This window comes from Falco punctatus, assembly GCF_963210335.1.
Source record: "Falco punctatus genome assembly, chromosome: 10".
Lineage (NCBI taxonomy): Eukaryota > Metazoa > Chordata > Aves > Falconiformes > Falconidae > Falco > Falco punctatus.
The window spans coordinates 9,748,855-9,769,376 of NC_137590.1; the positions used below are offsets into that span (position 1 = coordinate 9,748,855).

At 42.9% G+C, this 20,522-nt stretch overlaps 1 protein-coding gene across 8 annotated transcripts in view; it reads left to right on the top strand.

Annotated features, from left to right (window-relative positions):
• Positions 1-20,522, top strand: part of DOK5 (docking protein 5) — a 65,306-nt gene that overhangs the window by 24,503 nt on the left and 20,281 nt on the right. For 4 of the 8 annotated variants that reach the window (XR_013930839.1, XM_080405252.1, XM_080405247.1 and 1 more), the window contains exons 3-8: positions 8,588-8,702; positions 8,782-8,922; positions 9,653-9,842; positions 11,181-11,316; positions 17,695-17,757; positions 17,953-18,088. Coding sequence is in view for 7 of the 8 variants with exons in the window: in XM_080405247.1 (XP_080261373.1) it covers positions 8,588-8,702; positions 8,782-8,922; positions 9,653-9,842; positions 11,181-11,316; positions 17,695-17,757; positions 17,953-18,088 (781 nt within the window). In the remaining variant the exon portion in view is untranslated. The remainder of the gene's footprint in view (positions 1-8,587; positions 8,703-8,781; positions 8,923-9,652; positions 9,843-11,180; positions 11,317-17,694; positions 17,758-17,952; positions 18,089-20,522) is intronic. The other 4 variants (XM_080405248.1, XM_080405249.1, XM_080405250.1 and 1 more) reach the window with 4 other exon arrangements.

Sequence of the window (20,522 nt, forward strand, 5' to 3'; positions counted from 1 at the left end):
GCAGTGGGGCTCAGCAGCATCCCCGATTTTGTGCTGTGATGGTAAATGAGGCTGTCATCAGCTATACAAGTTGATGGGCCCTGTTTATTTTTAATGAACCTTACTGAAAGGAAGCTAATGAATATTAAATAGCATTTTCTGGTTAAAATGTGTTACCTTACGAAGAGCGCAGGTGGATAAAAATGAGTTTCTTTTTAAAATAGAATTTCACACATTTATAAAGCTTGAGGTGGTGAATGATGCAGCTTCTAACAGTGTTAAATATGAGGTGTTGGAAAAGAACACGTCACTGCTGTGCTATACTGCTCTGTAGTTGAACTCATTCTTATAAAAAACATAGTTAATTATTAATAAAAAAACACAACAAACAACTTAATGTGGCAGAGTCTTCAACTAATACTACTTGTCACATGGTTTTGATATATAATATTAATGGGACTTCGGTACTCAAGACATCATCCAGAGGTCTAGGATGGTCATTGCTGTTGTCTTGACACACATTTGGTCAGCAAGAGCAGCTGTTGCAGTAACAGCTTGATGGTGCATAGAGGCTTTTCGGTGACTATTCTAATTCTATCGCTCCTGGACGGAAGGCTACTTCTTCCTGACAATAAAGTTAATCCTACAAATGAGAGGCCCAGCTAGTCCTGTTAACATGTCAAGTGTCACTGTGTCATAAGCTTGTGCTAATGAATATGAGGATGAATGCAGTCCATTCTGATGGATGATACTGTAAGAGAAAAGCCTCACAGATTACCAGTGTTTCAGAAATATGGTTATTAACTTCCTACCTGGGTTCTGAAGTGATTCTCAAATGCTGTTGAAAGCAGTATCAAATGTAGAAACCCAAGGAGCCCCCGCTCACCCCATCAATCTCAGGAAAGGTTTAATCCATCATAAAACTGTAAAGGGTAGAAAAAGAAAAATGATGAATGGAGCTAATTTTTCAATAGCACCTGCCTCCTTCACTGAAGTGTTAAATTGCTTCATTTCGTTGCCTTTTTTTTTTTCTTTTTTTTTTTTCTTTTCCCCCTGTGATGAATTAAAGTGCAAATGTTACTTCGATTTATTAGCAGGAAGAGGCTGTCCAGAGCACTTGTTCTGTTTGCACCCTGGTGGTATCAGTCGCTGGAGCTGAGCTGCTGTGGTCTGAGACCCCGCCACATCTCCTTGGCACCTTTGTCCAGTCAAGGTCTCTCCTTTCGCCATCCAAGGTCTGGGTCACAAGCAGCATTTCTGAGGTGTCTCGGTGGCATTTCTGTTATACTGGGGGCTCCAATTTATTCACTTTTGAATCTATAATGTATTTGCCCTTTTCTGCAGCCCTGTACCAGGGGCTGATTGTTGGCATCCTTGCCACTGGAAGTTTAAAACAACAAAAGAAAGAAGTACTTTTTTTTTTTTTTTTTTTTTTTTTTTTTAATAATATTGACCTTTAAATACTTCCTAATCTTGTTCTATTTTTTTAAAAAGTGGAAAGGTTAAAGTGTCCTGAAATACAGGTCATCTGAGAACAGCCAGCTGTAGTTTATGAAGTGAACTGGAAATTTGCATACGCAAAGCGAATTGCCCACTTAATTCGTTTGGTCCCACAAGGGAGAAAAAATAATTAGGATCCAGGCTACAAAATCTATGCAGAGAATTGCCTTTCAGGTAGCTGTCTACTTTTCACATATTAAATGTAAATAATCAACCACAAATTACCATGTACTTTAACAAAATTGTATTGGAGGAGAGAAGAAATTCCTATTTCTCCAAATGACATTTGACTTCTCTATGTGCCAGAAGAACCCTTAATATTCCAATACAAAACCAACTAATTGCATACCGCTGACAGGAATATACTGATTCCTCAAGGGGATGTAAGTTTTAATCCGATTGTATTAATCTTGCCTTGAAACAGCAGAAGTAATTTAAACAGTCTTTCTGTCTAGTTATGGAATAATCCATTTGGAAAATTGAATTGTGTAATTTGTAAATTGTTTTCCAGGCTTACTGATGCAAAACTGTATCGGTGGCAAATTAAATGTTTGAAGTATGACCACTCTGCTAATAACTAGCTGTTAAACATTTATTTTAATGAATACTATCACTTACTATGAATGAAATACCTAGTTTGAGGTTTTAAAAGAATTAAAGTAACTTGTCAGGATATTTTGGTATCTTCATGGTCATGCCATACAGCGATGCTCACTGCAGGTCTGTGGGGCAGATACGTGTCCTTCCATAGGGGAGGACATACCTTGTGCCTGGACAACTGATCCTGTGAGTGGCAGAGCAGCCGCTGAGAGCGATGGTAAAAATTGAATCTCTAAATCTGGTCATTGTTCCTGGCTTTAATTTCTCCAAATAAGCCAATACTGGATTACAGCGTGGTTACAGCCAGTGTGTGCAATTCCTTGTGTGAGCAAGTGAAAAATTAGCAGCTGATGTTTTCTCCCACTGAAGAAATGGAGATGTAGGCATGGCTGTAGATTTTATTTTTTATTCATGTATATTTTTATATTTTTAAATAAATACTTAAACTATATAAAATTTTAATTTTATTAATTTAATTTATTTAATTTTAATAAAATTTTATGTTACGTATATCTAGTAAGTTAGTTATGTACAGGCAAATCTTACAAGCAGGACTGGGCTGGAATTGCAGCAGTGGTAGCAGCGTTTTCCATGAAATGTTCCCCTGGTGTGTCCTGGGAAGTGTTCTTCCTCTGCTCATTGTGGGGGGAATTTTCAGGAAGCCAAGACAGAACCATGAAGTCCTTAATTAAGATTAAAACACAAGATGCTTGAAAACATTAAATGTGGCAGTTATGTAGGTGATAAATGTACTCCCTTGTGTTGTGTTGTGAAAGGCCACCCATATTTGAGAATAATGTACTAATTCAAACAATGGTTTGAATGCTAAAGACCATTTTTAGTAAACTATGTGTTTGCATGGTTTTGAGGGGAATGGGAGGGATGGAAGCATTTTCATCTTGAGTGTATCTGGTCAGGGCGAAGCCCTGTCTGCTTGTGCTGTTGGCTGGGAAATGGGTGATTAATCCCTGTTCCTGGGTCAGAACTCTCCTACCACACACCTCTGCAAGAATTTTAGTTTTTAATCTAAGGAAATGTATTTCAGTTATATGACTTGTCATCTTAACACAAAGGAGGCTTGAAAGTAAAGGGGAGGGAAGAAGAATGCAAAGGGAGGTCTTTAACCCCTAATATCATTCTTCTTGTGATTTCTCTGTTCATACTGTCTTAGGTCTGATATTTGTGGTTTACCCACAGTTTATAAACTTAATTTTGGAGTTAAATTTATAATTCTACATTATTTATTAGTCTTGGATAAATAAAATGGACATGGATTCAACTAACCATGGGAACACTGTTTTGTAGGAGACTGGCAGGAGAAGAGTTATTTTAGAAGTGCAAACAAGGAAAACTTCAGCCTCAAATATTTGCAGGTGTTTGGTGTCTGCTCCTGTCTCCTTTCCAAAAGCGCGGTGCAGGGGATGTTAGCAGCCTGCCACTTCAGTGTGAATTCGGTGCATATGTGCCAGACGATCTGAACCATCTGTTGCACAAGGGTGAGCAATGAGGTGGCTATTTAGGCACCTGGGATAACGATGGCGTTTTGAAGCACCGTGCCGGGTGACACAGCAGGTCAGATATAAATGATCTTTAGACAACTTCTCCCTCAGGAATGCATTGCACTGTTGAGCTTTGGCAGCAGGAACAGCTTCTTGGTGAAAGCTGGATCTTTCAGAAGGGGCAGTTATGGCTCTGGAGTGCCATTGAACCTCTGAGAGGTGAAGGCAACTTGGACAGTTCAACCCTGGGGAGGGCAGCTGCTTATTGAATATATTTTTGCCAGACGCAAAAATCAGGCACCTCAAGGTTGTGTCCAGGACAGAAGGCATTCATGAGCTGAAAGACTGAATCCGAGCAGTTCTGCATGCTATCACTTGTGCCACTGACTTCAGGAAGAGTCCCGGAGTGCCAGATTTTGTCCATCTGTTACTCTCCCTGTGCCTGTGAGGTCTGGTACTGAAGAAAACCTTAGTTCCAAACTATCTCGGAAGAGACTGGAGTATGTGCCTGTTACTGGAGACAGTTGGACGTGGGTTGGAGGTCAGAACTGGGGGCTACCTCTCTGTCACGCTTCAAAGGGAGATGCTTTGGTGTCAGCTTGTGCAGCTCGACAGAAGCAAATACCATCAGATCTTCAGATGCATGTGAAGACTTGCAGACTGTGCTCTGCAAAATGCCATTGTACAAGAGCTCTCAAGCAGTCAATGCAGCGCAAATAACCCAGGAATTGCCAAATGTTGTAGCTAGCATTTCTCCAAATAGAAATACTCTTTTTTATTTTTCTCCCCAGTTCAGAGCTAAAACATGAGTTGCAAAGGACGTGATTATCAGTGAAATTAGTGACACAATAGTATTGATTTCAGTATTTCTTCAAGAATGTCATCCAAGGGGTGAAATTGCCTGCAATTTTATTTGACCAGGCTGTAAGCCAGGGCTCTCGGAGCGTGTTTTTGGTACATGGCAGTCAGTCTGCGTTCACACAGGGCATTAGGTGACTCCTGGAAGCACCTGATTTACTGCATGCTGCTGCAGCGTGCGGACTCACACTGGTTCCCTGCCCCCCTCCCTTCTCCCAGCATGTAGCACTCCGAGCTGGGGAGAAGTGATGAGGAAGGGACTTAGGATAAAGCTCTATAAACACATTAAAAAAATAGTCCTCATATAATTAAGTTATTCATGTTCACCCCATCTCTGTGGCCATTCTTCCGTCCTCCCTTACCTGTACTCCCACCCTGCAGACCCAGGGAAAAGCCCATCGGTCTGAGTTGCCCTTCCACTAACAGCCAGGTCAGCAGCACACGCATGTGCTCTCCATCTTCTCTTGACTTAGGGAGAGTTTTCCCTTAGAAAGATGAATTAACTGCTGGTTGATACCCCAGAAAAGCAAAACAGACCACTGTGAATACTGCGAAGGCAGTAGATAAGAGATAAATATTGTCTTAGGTAATCTGCATTGTCTTCTTCGTAACATGGTGTGCTTAGAGGGAGTACAGTAATAAAAAGCAAATGCGGGAGAAAGTGTATTCAAATGAAAACAAATATTTCTGCTCAGAAGAATGAACTTTGGGATTTCAAGCATGAGCTGATTCTTGTAAAGACTCTATTGGAATATATTACTCTGCATTTGAGATTACAAAGAAGTACTTTACTGTGGTAACTAACTGGCTTTTGAGAGGAAGTTATGGTAAGAAGGAAAGAATTATTGCTTTTCTCAGCTCCAAAACATTGATGCCATTATATTCATGCTGTTTTGTATTTAGTACAATTGTTTCTAAAGGGGAGTGTAGGAGTTGCAAGTTATGCTGTCATGAGGTCAAGTCACCCAGCCACTGTACTTCTGGACAACTTGAGTTTTGCCCAACTGAATGGTTGGCTGAAGTGACTGTAGCAAAGGTGGCTGTCCTCACCTGGGGGAGGAGACGGGAGCTTGCTGTGCTGGGCCATAGGGTGGAGGAGGAGTGGCTGTGTAAGTTTTGGTGAAACTTGTCTTGACTGAAAGATCTAAAGAAAGAAAATTTGTGGTTGCAAGGCATGTCCATGCCTTCTGTCCTACTCTGTGTGCTGTGCAGATCTTGTTGGAATGACCAGCTGCTTCTGATGTGAAACCCTAGAGTGGATGGAGACTGCAGGTATCTGAGATACTGGCCAGAGCAAATCCCAGTCCCTGCGGCTGGGTTCAGAGATGACACGGTGCTAGAGCTGCCACGTGGATGTCGTGCACAAGCAACAGTGCGTGAGGCTGGGAGCCTTTGGGTGGGTAGGGGTGAGCTGGGGATTGGAGTGCCGAGACTGGAAAGTGCGGGATGTCTCTAGTGGTACAGAAATGAGAGGAAATGGGTGATGGATACTCTGTGCGGGGGATGCAGAGGCTGCAGGAGCTCATGTAGGGAGACTGGGAAGTAGCTGCAGCTTGCAGCCCTAATGAGAATAAAACATAACAGTCTGGGGGGTAAAGTGTTGTCGTAGGGATGCTGGGAGTGGTGAAGGTAAGATGTAAAGGGCTGGAGTCATAGTAAAAGAAACGGTGGTCAGAAATGTCTCTCCTTTAGTGTAGGCAGAGAAAGCAAAAGTTTTAATCTTGGCCTTTGCATGTTCCCAGCAGTGTTACAAACACCTGCTCCCATCTGGCCTGGAGGCGTGTGACTCAGTCTGCACACAGGGACATTAGTGATGCTGTCTGGGTTGGCTGGCTGGTTTTTCCGTCCCAGCCCTGTGCAGTAGCTAGCAACATCCTGCATGGCCAAGTGTTCCTCGGCTCCCTCGCTGGGCTGCAGCGTGTCTCCCTGCCCGGGGCTGAGGCAGCACGTGCTACCCATCACCGGGGGCTGGTGGGGTCATGGGCAGCAGCTGACTGCTTGGTACTTCTGAGTCTCCTAATGACTGAAAAGTGCTTTTGGCTCCTGAGTGAGCGTGGGGAGGCAGCTTAACATTCCCTGACGAGTATAAGCCTTTCATAACCTCATGGAGCCCTGTCACAGCATCCTCAGGATTCATCGTGCTAGAGACAATCACTGGGATATCCAGCAGTCGGAGTGTGACATGCCTGATTTTAAGAAATGAGCTGTCCATTAGGACAGCTCCTAGATAGCTAAATGATATTACCAAAATGTATGGCTACATTCCACTTCTCCTAACTTTTGTACTCCTAGGTACAAAACTTCATTAGCATGTTCATTTGCAGAAAATGTAAATGAGCTCAGTATAAATGCCAAGGTAGCTGCTGTCCTGAATGAGAAAGTCTGGCTCTTTCTTTCCTCTTGCGTTCGAATCCTTTCTTGGCGTATGAGAAAAATACAGGAGAGTTGAACTTGGCAGCTGACAATTTGTGCTTGACCTGTCATGTGCTGAGCACAATGGGAATAGGTTATGACAGATTTGTCATATTTCACAATGCGCTTGTTGGTGTCTTGTTAGGACTGGGGGATGTGCTTCCATCTCAGGATTTCCTGGAAGAGTAAAAAATGCTCATGCAAAATCAAGCACAATTAGGAAGTCTCAGTTTTGACACTTCTCAAAATCTTGAACCTGGAGGCTATAAAAACCGGAGTTCTAAATTTGGCAGTTGTGCAGAAGGTTTGATGTGTTCCCCATGGGATGTTCCTTCCGTTATTTCCTTCTGCTGCTGGCTACAGAATGAGTTTCTGGACATTGGGTCTATTCTTTATTTTTATCTTGGGGAGACATTGCCCGCCAGCTGCTCTTTCTTCCTTCCATTGACAGTAAGATTACCTGTTCAGGGGGTTTGCTGGAAAACGTGGTGTTGGCTGGCTGCTCTCTCCCGCTGGAAGGGAACCGGCAATAAATTGACTCAAAGAAGCAATTGACCTAGGATGAAGGACCAGAGGGATGCAGTGGGTGCACCGGTGAACCCAAGATGCTCTAGAGGAGCAGTTTCTGTTGCTGTATTCTACAACACTGATAACTTTATACTTCTGAGTCTCATAGATAAGACAATCTCTGCATTTCTTTTAGAGCTGACACAGTTTGATATGGGACTATTCCACAGAACTAGTGAGACCACAGCAGCAAAGCTGTTAGGCTGTACAGCTGTGGGAACATTTCTGTTAAGTTTCCCCTCTTTCTCTCTTTCTTCAACCCCTACCATGTGAAAGGATCAGTGAAATGTTTTCTGATAATGAATATTTAAATATGACTTCCTGATTCTCTGGGTGTTAGGAATTTAAATAATGAAGAATTCCTTCTCAGTCAAATTTAGAAGTGTTACTTACAGTTGTGAGGGTGAAAAGTGGATGTTAAATATATGAAGCAACTGTGGTATGTATTTATTAAAGCTGTATACAAGGTTTATAACAGATACATGTTTATTTTTTTGGTGTCAAAGCTATTTTTCCAATCAGTTTTTGGCAACCAAGCAATGGAAATCTGTGTTTACAAGTCTGTAAATCTTTAAAGCTAAAAAGCTTTCTAATAACTAAAACTGTGATTTTTTAAAAATTATTTTTATTTTTTAAGTGGACCATTCTAACAAATCCTCAACTTCCCATCAAAAAATAATTTAGAGAGCAGCTATTCACCATTCTTACAGTTTTGGTCCTCGACGATGAAAGCTGTATTGGAGCTGGACTTGGTCCTCCAAATGGGTGAATCCTTTAGATTTTTATCTTCACCTCTCTGCTTCTGCTACATCAGGTTGGTCTTTCTCATGCCCTCCATGTAAATATTTCTCAGACAGGAGTGAGCTTTGTTTCTACCTGCCTCTTGGCTAAAATGCTGTTCAGATGGTGTTGCACTGAAGCTCACACGCAGACAGGAGAGAACTGGAGGATACGGTGCCTTCATCATCCAGGGTCTTCAAGTCGATTCTCTAAGGTGATCCGTGTCAAGGCTCTGTTTCTTCAAGAACAACCATAGGCACTTTCATGCTGTTTCTCCTTTTCTCTGTCCTTTGCAACACGATATAATTATTTTCTCTCCTTCTCCAGTCAATAATGGATATATATATATATTTCCAAGCTCCTAATTAAAACTTCAAATTGTGCTTTTTCAGGTCACAGAGCTCAATAATGTGAAGAATATATTACGAATGCCAAAAAGCACAAAGAAGCATGCTGTTGGGATTTATTTTAATGATGACACGTCGAAAACCTTTGCTTGTGAGTCAGGTGGGTAAAATGGCAACGCACATTAAAAAACGTAAGAGCATTAATTGTGAAATTATAAATGTATTATACCTACACACAGATTTTCTGGGCATTTATACAGAACTTGAGGCAGATGAGTGGTGCAAGGTGCTGCAGATGGAATGTCTTGGAACACGAATTAATGACATTAGCCTTGGAGAGCCTGACTTGTTGGCATCTGGAGTAGAGAGAGAGCAGAGTGGTAGGTACATAAAGGTTGACCTTTTAAATCTTTAACTGCATTATTTTAAAGCCTTTTGGACTGTGCATATGAACACCAGAAATAAATTGGAGTAAAATTTTTTTTCCAAGCCCTCCTTCCTGTTCTCTGGGGGTTGTTTTTGTTTGTTTGGAGGGGTTTTTTTGTTGCTTTTTTTTTTTTTTTAATTGCTACCAGAAATAACAAGTAAGGTAGCTAGAATTATTTTGGAGTAGCCCTTCTCTTTCTCAGACAAGTTAGTTGCTTTTGGAGATGGGGACTGTCTTTTCTTGTCTGATGTCTGTAAAACAGTTTCAGTCTGTGACTGAGGCTCTTTGGCAGCACTGTAAAGCAAATAATAATAGTAATTGCATGCAAAACCTGACCCCGTGGATACTTCACTTTCCTATGCAAATTAACTACATGCACAAATGCAACTGCAGTGTATTTATTCATGCACACAATTTTATTAAGTGTTTGCAAATAGCAGGATTATGATGGTGCAGTTCTTTTCATTGGCTGAATGCACACATGAATGTTTGACGCCCTTTGAGTGCAGCATTCTGACTGTCCCAATATTGAGTTACTGGAAGGAATTGAGTCTTTGTTTTTGAATTAATTGTGCTAAGTAGAAATAAGATCTTGTATTAGAGCTGGAAAACAGGAAATTCCTTTAATGACTTGTGCATTTCATGGGCAGGGATTTTAGACTAACCTTTTGTTTTTCTCCCAGAGAGATTCAATGTGTATTTGATGCCATCCCCTAACTTAGATGTGCATGGGGAATGTACCTTGCAGATAACATTTGAGAATATCTGTCTTTGGGACATCCAGAATCCCAGAGTAAAACTCATCTCTTGGCCATTAAGTGCCCTCCGACGCTATGGGCGGGACCCATCTTGGTTCACCTTTGAAGCAGGGAGGTAGGTGTGCGTTCGCTATATTGCGTTGCTTGCCTCGGTGGTGCTGAGCGGTGCGCTGGACCGCTTTGGAAGGTTGTTGAAGGTCATGAGAGCTTCTCTTCAGGCAGAGGCTAGTCTATAAGAATAATCTTCCAAAAATACGGAAACAAATCTAAAACCGAATAAAACCCCTCTTAATCTCAGGTTGCAGCTTGAATGGGAGCAGATGCCGAATGAAAGTGCCTGAGGTACGGGGCGGGAGAGCTGAGGGATCCCAGAGGCTTGCTGGGCGGAGGCTGACAGCGTTGTGTATTACTGTATAGGGTTGTTCTTAAATAAAGCTATATATAAGCAAAAGATTTGGATGGACAGATCTGGGAGGAAGGGGTAAGCATCGTTCCAGAATTTGTACAGTGTGGGCCTCTGGGCACAGAGTTACGGGTTATGTACAAGGAGGAGTTTGAAATTGGCAGCGGGGAGTGCCAAGTTGTTTCCCAAAAGCAACCTAAAGTAATGGAGAAGGAACTCCTGTTTTCCATTGATTATGTTATGTTCCTGTTTCCCATCATTTTTGACAAATGGATTTATAAGAAATTTGAATGCAATTCCTTGGTTTAGAGGTGGCGTTCTGTATTGCTTTCTGCAGCTCAGTCTTAATCAGCTGAAGCCTTTGGCTGGCTGAAGTTGGAGCGCTCGTTATTGAACTGAGCTATCAAATCCTTTCTAGGGGACACGGATGCATTATTTTAGATAAGCACATTAAAGAATTGAAATAGTAAAAGAGAAACTGATCATACAGTTAACTTATCTGGAAAGGGAAGAGGCATTTAAATATCCATCTCCATATTACTGTAGAACTTAGTCCTCTTGGGGAAGGACAAGGATACATTTTTATTTAGCTGATCGTGCATTAGCCCCGATAGGACAATGCAATTGGGGTGCCGAGGATTGTTTCAAGTGGAAGACAAAACTCTTCAAAACTCATTACAGGCAGTGTTAAGTCTGCAAGGAGAAGACAAATTAATCCTACCTGGCACAGATTCTAGATAGAGTCTAAATATTAAAAATCTGGGTCTTGTGCCAGAACTCTCTAGAGCTTAAGCACTTATGCTAGATCAGCGGTACTTAGCTGAGTCCCTGTTTGGTGAGAGCAATACTAATAATGGCTAAAAGAGTAAGATTGGACCAGGGCTGCTAAGATGCATATGCGAAGACCTTTAGATAGCTTTGTTCCCTATTTCAACAACCTTTGTTTTCTTACTGCTTGTGCAATAGCATTTCTAGAGGAGCATGGTAAAGTTTTGTTTGTTCATAAGCTTAAATCTCACACTTGGAACCCATCTGTTGTTACTTTGGCAGGATGTGTGACACAGGAGAAGGACTATTCATCTTTCAGACCAGAGATGGGGAAGCGATCTATCAGAAGGTTCACTCGGCTGCTTTGGCCATAGCAGAACAACACGAGCGCTTGTTGCAGAGTGTGAAGAATTCAATGGTACGGCTACTTGTTATTTCACACCAGGCACTGATGAACAATGTGTTTCTTGAATGTGATTTTAAGTTTTGATTCACAAATAGTAAGCAGTCTGATTATTGCTTTTATTAAATTCTGCTCAATTATATTATTTAGGGTAATATATATATATAATGGATTGATTTTCAAGAATCAAAAGAACAGGGAAACTTATAGTCCTTAATTTTTGTGTTTGCAAAGTGATCAGTAAGTGTGAATTAATACAGAGATGATAAGCTCCTGTCAGTGCACAGTCTCGTTACATTCCTTTGATTAATCAGCATTATGAGTTTGTTTGGAAGCTTCTCTCATCAATCTATTTGCAAAATATTGTGGCTCATACTCAGTTTTCCATTTACTAATTGATATTTGCACTCCAAGGATGATTTGGAAAGAGTCATATGGTTCAGATTAAGCTATGGGGGAGGACTAGATGTTTGTCTGATCTCTCAGCGGATGTCTGTTTTCAACAAATGCTCTGTCTATCTAAAACTTGTTTTATGACACACATGACTGGCAGGAAATATAGAAGTGTAAGATGCAAAACTAACATACAGTTTGAGAAAAGACAGTATAGGATCTGCAAAAGTATGTTGAAGGAAGGCAATTCTATGGCACTTTCACCTGATTTGTTTCAGGATCTTAATAACTTGGGGAAAAAAAATATTTTTTTTTCTCCTGAAGCCTGTAGAATAAAAAAGAATATTCTGTTCATCCTACATCACAGTTGTTCTCTACACTCCAGGATTCACAGGGTCACCCTGGCAGCAAAATTAGTATCCTGAAGATAACAGGCCCTCTGGAATGTATAAAATGCTCAGAATGGACAACTGTGGAAGAACTTGTCTATAAACCACATTTCTGTTCCAGTCAGTAGTGACTGGATCATGTAATCTGCAACAAGACTCACGCCTTTCTCTTGGTGTAAGCATAAGTGCTGCCATTATCCACATCCGTGTCTTAGACTTTCAGTAATTTTACTAACGTCTTGGTTTCAGGAATAAATTGTAGTGATGAGTTATCCTAGTATTAACTGGAAGACCCGGCTAGGATGAAACAGAAGATGCCATTACTATTTGTGGAAACCTAAGAAAAGATGAGAGGGGATGTTGAGGGAATGGAGAAAGGAGCAAATTGCCTTAAGTACTTGTATGTCTTTTGTTCTTCCACTGTCTTGGACTTGAGACAGAATAGAAGCCAAATACATGGTAGGAAAGTCACTTCTCTTAATAAAAGTCCAATGAGGAGGAGCAAATGAGGAGAGGAGGAGCAACAGGAAAGTCTTTTCAAGTGTCCCAACCGGTCTTGTGGACTGGATAACTGATTGCTTCAGCAGAGCACGCAGGCAAACGGGTAATTGTGTCATTTGTAGAGTAGGTGGGATAACTGAGATGGGAAAGTGAGGAAAAGTAAAATCTGTTTCTATGTAGGTCATGCAATGTCTTTACTTGCAACAGGAAAGAGACCAGTTAGTGGTTTTTACATACAGATATACATTTTCCACTCTATGTAAGAGTGTGCTATACCAGTATTCAGCTGATGCTACCCTGTTAACTTCTGGCTGGTGTCACTAACAATGTGGTCACTTCTGTAGAGCCCCTGGGAGAATGCTGTGTCTGTGAGAATGAAGTACTGACTTGGACCCTTTGTAATGATCTCTGCCCTGTGTCCCTTTAGACCACCTGCTTTTCCCAGCACTGCCAGGTTCACTAGGAAGAGCTTGATGCTTTGCTTGCTTTCTTTCAAAAATATTAGAAGTAGCAGGTGAACTCCGCAGCCAGCAGCACTGGTATTTTTCCGTTTCCCAGTAGAGCATCATCTAACACCGTCTTTGCTGGTTTTGACTTTTGCTTTAAACCAAGAACCTTTTAGTTCTAGTTAACGAAGGGAGTTCTTGTTCAAAAATACCCAAAATTATCAAAGCTGAGACAGATGGGTAGATGATACAAGTACTCAACAGTAACTAATTTAAGCAGGTTAAAATTAACCTAGGCTAAGTCAGCATAACTAGCCAACATTTGTAGCCCACCAGGATCAGAAGCATTTGAGTAACCTGTTGAGAGCAGCACTTCATCTTCAAAAAACAGGCATAAGTTCCATAACAATATTGACTAGGCTTACAGTCAATTACGTTTTTTGGTTTGTTTGTTTGTTTGTTTTAATTTATGTAATAGCATCTTTACTAGGTGATGGCTGATGCTTTACTGTAAAATTTCCCTCTTACAAGTGCTAGTAGACTCAGCAGAGGTACGGTTGCTATACATTTCAACAGAGAGCAGCTGCACAACCTCTGAAAGCTTTTTCATGAACAGTGTCCAACCACAACCCCTAAATCTAATTTTACAGACCCTAGAGTGCTAGATGGGGCATAGGAACATATTCCTGGTGAGCTGAAAGTCTTGTAATTCAGTAGCAGAATGTAACTGTTCCAGATGACTCCACATGTCCCTGAATACAAGTTTCCCAAGTCTGTCATAAAAACCTTGTGGGGTTCCAAAATACATACTTAGTAAGACTTGGTGACTTCTCTGGGGTTCAAGGATAGTCTGTTTTAGAAATTTAGGCAGAGGATTGTTATTTCAGTGTAGAACTCAGGTGGCTTGTTTTGCTGATTACAAATTATTCGTAAAGTACATCTTAGTCCAGATTGATTGATTTCCCCATATTTTTCTTCTGCTTTTGAACACCTCAATAAGGAGTTCATTTTAGATGGTTGCACTTGACACTCAGCTGTCTGTATTGTTTCTGTCTCCCAGAATTATTTACCTGGTGTCAGTTTTTGTATTAGTGAAGCTTGAGCTATTATTTACAGAAAGGGTAAATGAAAAAAAAGGAAGTAGGAGGTGTGGTGGTGAGAAAAGACGTCTTCTGCTTGGTCCTGTAATCCTGACCAGTGCTGCATCAGTGATGTGATTGTCCAAAAAAAAAAAAAAATATTAAAAAATAATAATAAAAAAATGTGAATATCCCATGCTGGTAGAGCAAAATAAAGCTGCCAAGTACTGTTGAGAATGTGGGCTATAATGTGTCTGCCACCTCCCTAGCAGTCGCTCTCTTTATATTACAGTATGGTGGTTCAGTTCATGACTATAACGGGCTCTGGCTCTTGAAATGCATGTGGAAAATCGATGCGATAGTGGTTCCTCGGCTGGGCACCTCACCCTGACACTTGCTGTTAGCGCGCTGTTGCTTTCTGTCGAGGTCTAAGCATATGCTGACCAGAGTCTGTGACACTTCCACGAGTAGGTTTCATTTGTTTTCCTTTTCAGTGAATTCAAAGATCTCTCCCTTTTCTCTTTTAAAGGGATAGAACGAGCTGGCTTTGCTTAGCAATGCATGAAGCCATTCTGGTCATTTGGTAACTCATCTCATCCGACTCTTTCTTTCCTTTCACTTCTGCGTTGCCAGACAATGGAAAAAAATACCTATTCAAGTTATATTTTCAGGAGTATTTGGTTGCCATGAAAACTGACAGGAGCAGCGCTGTGACTTGACTGCTGTCATTTATGTCTGCTCTCAGTTCAGGTTGCTTTAAAAAATACATTACAACTTGACATCTCACTAAGAAGTAGTAACGGTGAACTTCCCCGTTTTGGCAGCTAAAGCTCAGTGCTTCATGGCAAGATATTATCAGCCAGGTTACCGGCAGCTTTTCCTGACTCTTCTTCCCCTCTTGGCAGCTCAGGTGTGCACGGTGTGCTTAATCCATCTGATGTGCTGCTGTCTGGGCTGGAGTGTGCTGTTTGCTCTGGCTGTGTCCATAGAGCTTCAGAATTAGGAGTGGAAATGGTGCTCACTGTTTTGAAATAAGAGGAGAATATTGAGGATTATTGTAAGACGGATAGTAGCCAAACCAGCCGCAATATTTTAGTGCCCTTTAATTTCTGAAGTTGTTTCTGTTTGTCATTCTATAGTTTTGCTGTAATGAATTTAGCAAATGTTTCTTAAGCAATTATTGTTCTAATTGATTTTGGTTGATTAGATGAACTCGCTTCACTGGGGAAAAAAATCCCCTCAAAACCACAGTGAGCGCAATCTTCTCCAATTGGGAATCTCAAGATGAACGTTTACCTAGTGCAAGTTGTTCTGCAAAATCTTTGCAAATTGGATTGTCCAGCCTGAGGAAACCAACCAAACCTAACAAATCTTAAATCATCTTTCTTTTCTTCCCTTTTGGAGCCATGTTCACAGCTAACTTGAGAGAATGTTGGTGTGCAGGGGTTTTCTTTTAGATTTTTTTTGCGGGGGTTGCAGGGGTTTTTTGGTTGTTGGGTTTTTTTTTAGCAGTACTTTTAAATTTTAAAATTTTGTAAATGCAGTTTTGTCTATTTGTTAAGTTGGGATCCAATAAACAAAATGCTTCTTCCCTGTCCCCCCAGGACTTTTGGGAACCACTCACACCCTGTGTGTCACCCAGGATGGGAAGCTGCCTTAGTAAGCTCCGTACACCTCCTGTTGGGGTGGCAGCAGCTCCCTGGCTGCTCTCAGCACTGGCTGCCGATGGCTGCGAGTGCTGCTTCTCCATCCCCTTCCTCTGCATGTCTCTTGTGGCCACCGGAGCTGTGCGGTGGCTCTGTGTTGCCCCTCACTGCACCCCACATCTCTGTTGCTGCTCCTGTGGTTTCTCTGTGACTTACCATAACGCCTGCCTGCCCTGTGTGCCGGGAGCTGCGTTTGAACTGCTCTGGGGATCCTGATCTCCTTCCAGCTTTCAGCATTCTCCTGCTCCCGTGGGCAGAAGAGGGAGAGAAGCTACAGATTAGGTGCCCTCCAGTTAACGAGTTATTTGTTGTATTAATTATACATGGAGTTGCCTGTCCCGCTGGCAGTCTGCTCACTGCCTTTGCTCATGCGTGTTCCAGCATCCCAATCCTGACTGGTTTCGACCTGCACACGGTGCTGGGTGCTTCTGCGGCATACAGCCAGGGCATTATCAAGTTACTCCTACTCTTTCTGTTGCCACAGAGATACAGTAGGTTAATTGTGAGAATGAAATCGATCATCATTAAAGCTGCCTTTGCTCGCAGTCCGAGGTGTTTTGATGAAACGCTGTGTATTCAGGACATAACATGCTAATTCTTCTCTCTAGCGGTGGGTTTTTCATTTTTTTTCCAATGCTGATTGAGTTCAGCAGGCACAGCCCTTCTGGCCTTTATTCTGTGTCTTTATCTAATCTTTCTCTAGCTGTGTCTCTTTGGGTTTTTTTCTCCCAAGACAGCCTGCTGGTTTTTTGCACCCCTCCTGACAGCTGAACTACCTTACCTGCTGTCCGACTCACCAGTGAACAAAACCACCAAAAAATGTGTCTACAGCTGGGAAATGCCATCCTCGCAATGTTCTGCTGATTTTTATTCCCAGTAAAAGATTCATCGTTGCTTGCTTCCACCGTGCTGAGGTGTGTGTCGGTTACACTGCAAAGGGTGTCGGGGCTTTTAGTGAAGGAGCCGTAACAAATACACTGTACGGTGTAGGTGGAACCTGGCATGGTGCAGTGATTCACATCCAGCTGATGTGGAGGTGGGTGTTTTAAGAGCAGGTTTGGTTTTACCTTCACATCACAGACAGTGTCCACCGGCACCTCTAAATAACTTGGAAATGGGTCTTTTTGGATACAGCCAGCCCTCACCTCTTTTCTGTGCTCGCTTTGCCCGTTGTTTTTTTTTCCCCACAAAAATATGTTATTTTCTTGTTAAAAATTCTTTCACCTCAGGTTTTGTGAAACTAAAATGTAAAACTTACTCTTTTGTAAATAGCTGTCTTGATAAATTAGAAAAGTCGAGTGCAGCCTTGGTATGTTTGAGCTGATGTTTTCCTGAGCTTTGAGAGGAGAATTCTAGTGGTATTGTGAAGCTTAGGAATCCAAATATTTTTATCAGCTTGCACATACATCTTATTGAACTAATGGAAAAAAAAACGTGTTGAAGTAGTCAGTTCTCATGTATTTTTGTGTTTAGTATAAATAACAAGGGGCTGTGATTATGTGAGAAACTGCAGCAGAAGGCGCTGTGTGGAGGGGTAAGTGTGAGACAGGGCTTCCAGCAGTGTGCTGCCGCCCCTGTGCCTGGATGTGCTCTTCTTTCATGGAATCCAGCCCAAGGATGCAGTTACCTCCTGTTGAGCTCCTGTGCCATCCAGCGGGCATGCTCCTCAGCTGTAGGAGAGAGGAGATGAATAGAAATGTTTCAAAACTTGTCCTCATCTGTGTGAAACATCTCCAGTCAGGTTCTTGATGTGCTGGGGCTGTATTTAGCTTTGGGAAGTCGCTTGCGTAGCTGGGAAGACCCTCTGATGGCTTTGCTGCTGAAGGGGGATCATACCGGCGCTCTCCTACCTTCTGCTGATCCCCGGTTTCTGTTTCAGCTGCTTGAGTTAAAACTCCCCACTGGGGAAGCAGTGCTATCCCAGGACCAGGGGAGCACCAAGGTGAGCGTTGTGTGCAACAGCAGCTTGGCCTCCTAACCCGAGTGCTGTGTGCCCATGGAGACTAACCCCTGAGTTAGTCATTGCTGCTCGTGTAGGGTGGGCAGACGGAGGGAGGGAGAGGCTGTGCTGGCTGTTTCGTTGGAAGTTCTTGCAGCCAGTGGTCATGCTATTCTCAGACCGTTTCCTTCACATCAGTTTACCGCTTTGCAGATTCAGATGAAAATGAGTGAGCGAGCGGTGTCCCTCAGCACCATGGTGCCCTTGCCCCGTAGTGCCTACTGGCAGCACATCACACGACAGCACAGCACTGGCCAGCTCTACGGTCTGCAAGGTAAGGGGCTGGGGTGGAAAGAGCCAATGCACAAATCAGGTCATGACGTTGTTGGATCGTTTCAGTGTCTGTCCATCTCGCTGAAGGCTGATGTTCAGGCTCAGCCAGTTGTCACTGCTGTCTGGTTGATGGAGAGAAGGGTATGTCCTACCTTTGCAGAGGGGCTGTCATCAGCAGGTGCTCTTCTTACTTCCCATTAGAGTGCGATCCTTCACATGACAAATATTCTGACGGTTTTTACAGGATAGCCAGTTACCAAGCTTGCCCAATCATTTCTGCTACCAAACTCTTTTATTAGCACCTGATTTTTTGCCAGACTTATGACCATGCCGCTCCCCTCTCCTTTGGATGGCTGCCTCACACTATGTACAATGCAGCCTTTGTTGCTCATTTTGTGTGCTTGCTGACATTCAACTAAAACAATGGCATCCTCGAAAACAGCTGAATTAGGGAAAGTAAAAGGAAATGGCCATCATACGTAGTCCTAGAAAACTGTTGCTTGAACAGCTGCAGTGCTGCCACCATGCATCGCAGCGTGGCCCGAAGATGGGCAGATGTCTTCTCCAAAGCCGCTCCTTGCTGTCAACCCAAGGAGCAGCGGAGCTCCATCCCATCATGCCTGAAAACCTCCCCAGGCTGCAGAGAGGGAGGAATCGCTCCCCAGGGAGGTCTCCGCACCCAGTTGTCCCTGCGTGGTCACCAAGGGACATCTAGTGGTTACTGGGCGCATGGGTGGGGAGCTGGAGGGGGGAGCGCAGCTCCGCTGCGGGGCTCTGGCTCACAGGGGCTCCCCGCAGTGCTGGCGGGAGCCACCTCTGCCCCTGTACATCGGAGGGTGTTGGAAAACTGAACTTCAGCCTCCTGGGAGAATGAGAAGCAGCAGGTAACGTGCACTGCTGATGTTGGTGCCGCTTTCCCCAGGGGCACCTCTGGAGCAGGCGCTGCAGGTGCTGCGTGCCTCTGAGGAGCTGGTCCACAGTCCGCATCTTGTAGTGGTGTATTTTTAGAATTAAAAAAACCAAACAACCCCCCAAAAAACAACACCCCGTTTGTATTTCAGAACACACTCTTCCACTGTAAGCTACGTGGATGGGCTGAGTTGGGGTTTGGACAGGAGTTGATGTTGCTGAGGTGTGAAGCCAGGATCAGGGCATTGTCCAGAAAAGCCAGCAGAAACCAGGCTAAATGCTTACTAGAAGCGCGCCAGCCTGGCATATTGAGTGGAAGGAGCCAGTACCTGTCATAGCTTTATTTTCACAACGTATGGAATAAAGCCTTAGCTTGATTAAACATTTGGGTGATGCAGATGGACCTTTCACCACAGGGGCATTAGAAAGTGAAGCTCAGCTTGGCCATCAGGGTGCGGGTTGTTTCCCTGTCATCCCTGAAGGTCAGGGCTGGTGTGTGCAGCACCAAGGGGCAGCCCTGCTCTTGGTGTCTCATCCAGAAAACCCCACAGGTAAACCTGTGCTTAGGAGAAAATGTCAGGAGGTTGCAGGGCTTTCTGGTGCTAAACATGGCGATACCATTTACCAGATTTATCAGAAATCGCTACACAGATACTTTTCAACATCCTCATTTAGAAAACTTTTAGAGGCTCTTTTTTTTTGGTTTTGTTTTTCCTCCTCTCAGGTGCAAGAAGTTTCTCAAGGAATAGTGAGCGATAGATATTTATTTTACTTTGTTTAAAAAAGCTGAAGATTGTAGAGCTTGGCATCTCCCGAACATGGAATATCACAAGTTGTGATTAAAAATTGCAAGCACCGGCAGCCCTGACATACATAGCCGTGTTTTGTTCTGGTTCTCTTGATTTTCAGCAAATCATGAAAGTTGCTTTTTTTCCCCTTTTTCCTTTTGGCAACACTAGAGGGGGCAGGCGGCACACGGAAAGCCCCAGCTGAAGCCAGCCAGTGTTCCAGAGGAGGGACGAATGATGAAAGCAGTACTTACATGCCTGTTCAAATTTGTTCAATAAATTAGGGCATGGGAAGATGACCTGCTGGTGGCAGCCTGTGGCACACGAGAACAAGGCTGCTTGCAGCACTCTGACACAATCGGTGGATTGGTCTTACTGCGCCTTACTGTAGAGTCCTTTATTAAAACAATAATTCAGCACTGAGTTGACACAAGATAAATAGACTGTATGGGTACAAACCACTTGTTTTATATTTAGAAAAATAGCTTGCTTGTTATAGCGGATAAAAAGGATCCTAGGAGGTTGTCGTCATGAGAATGAGGTAAAAGTCTTTGTGAAATAGGGAAGCCATGCAGCCAGCATTGTAATTAGGAAAGACACTGAAGTCCTTGTCTCGTTCAGCAGGCAGTGCTGCTGCTTCAGTGGTGCTCCGAGTGCTTCTAATTAGATCAGGTTGCCAAAATCTTGAAATGCTTCAATTACTACTGGAAAAAGAAAGACAAAATAATTGTTATACTG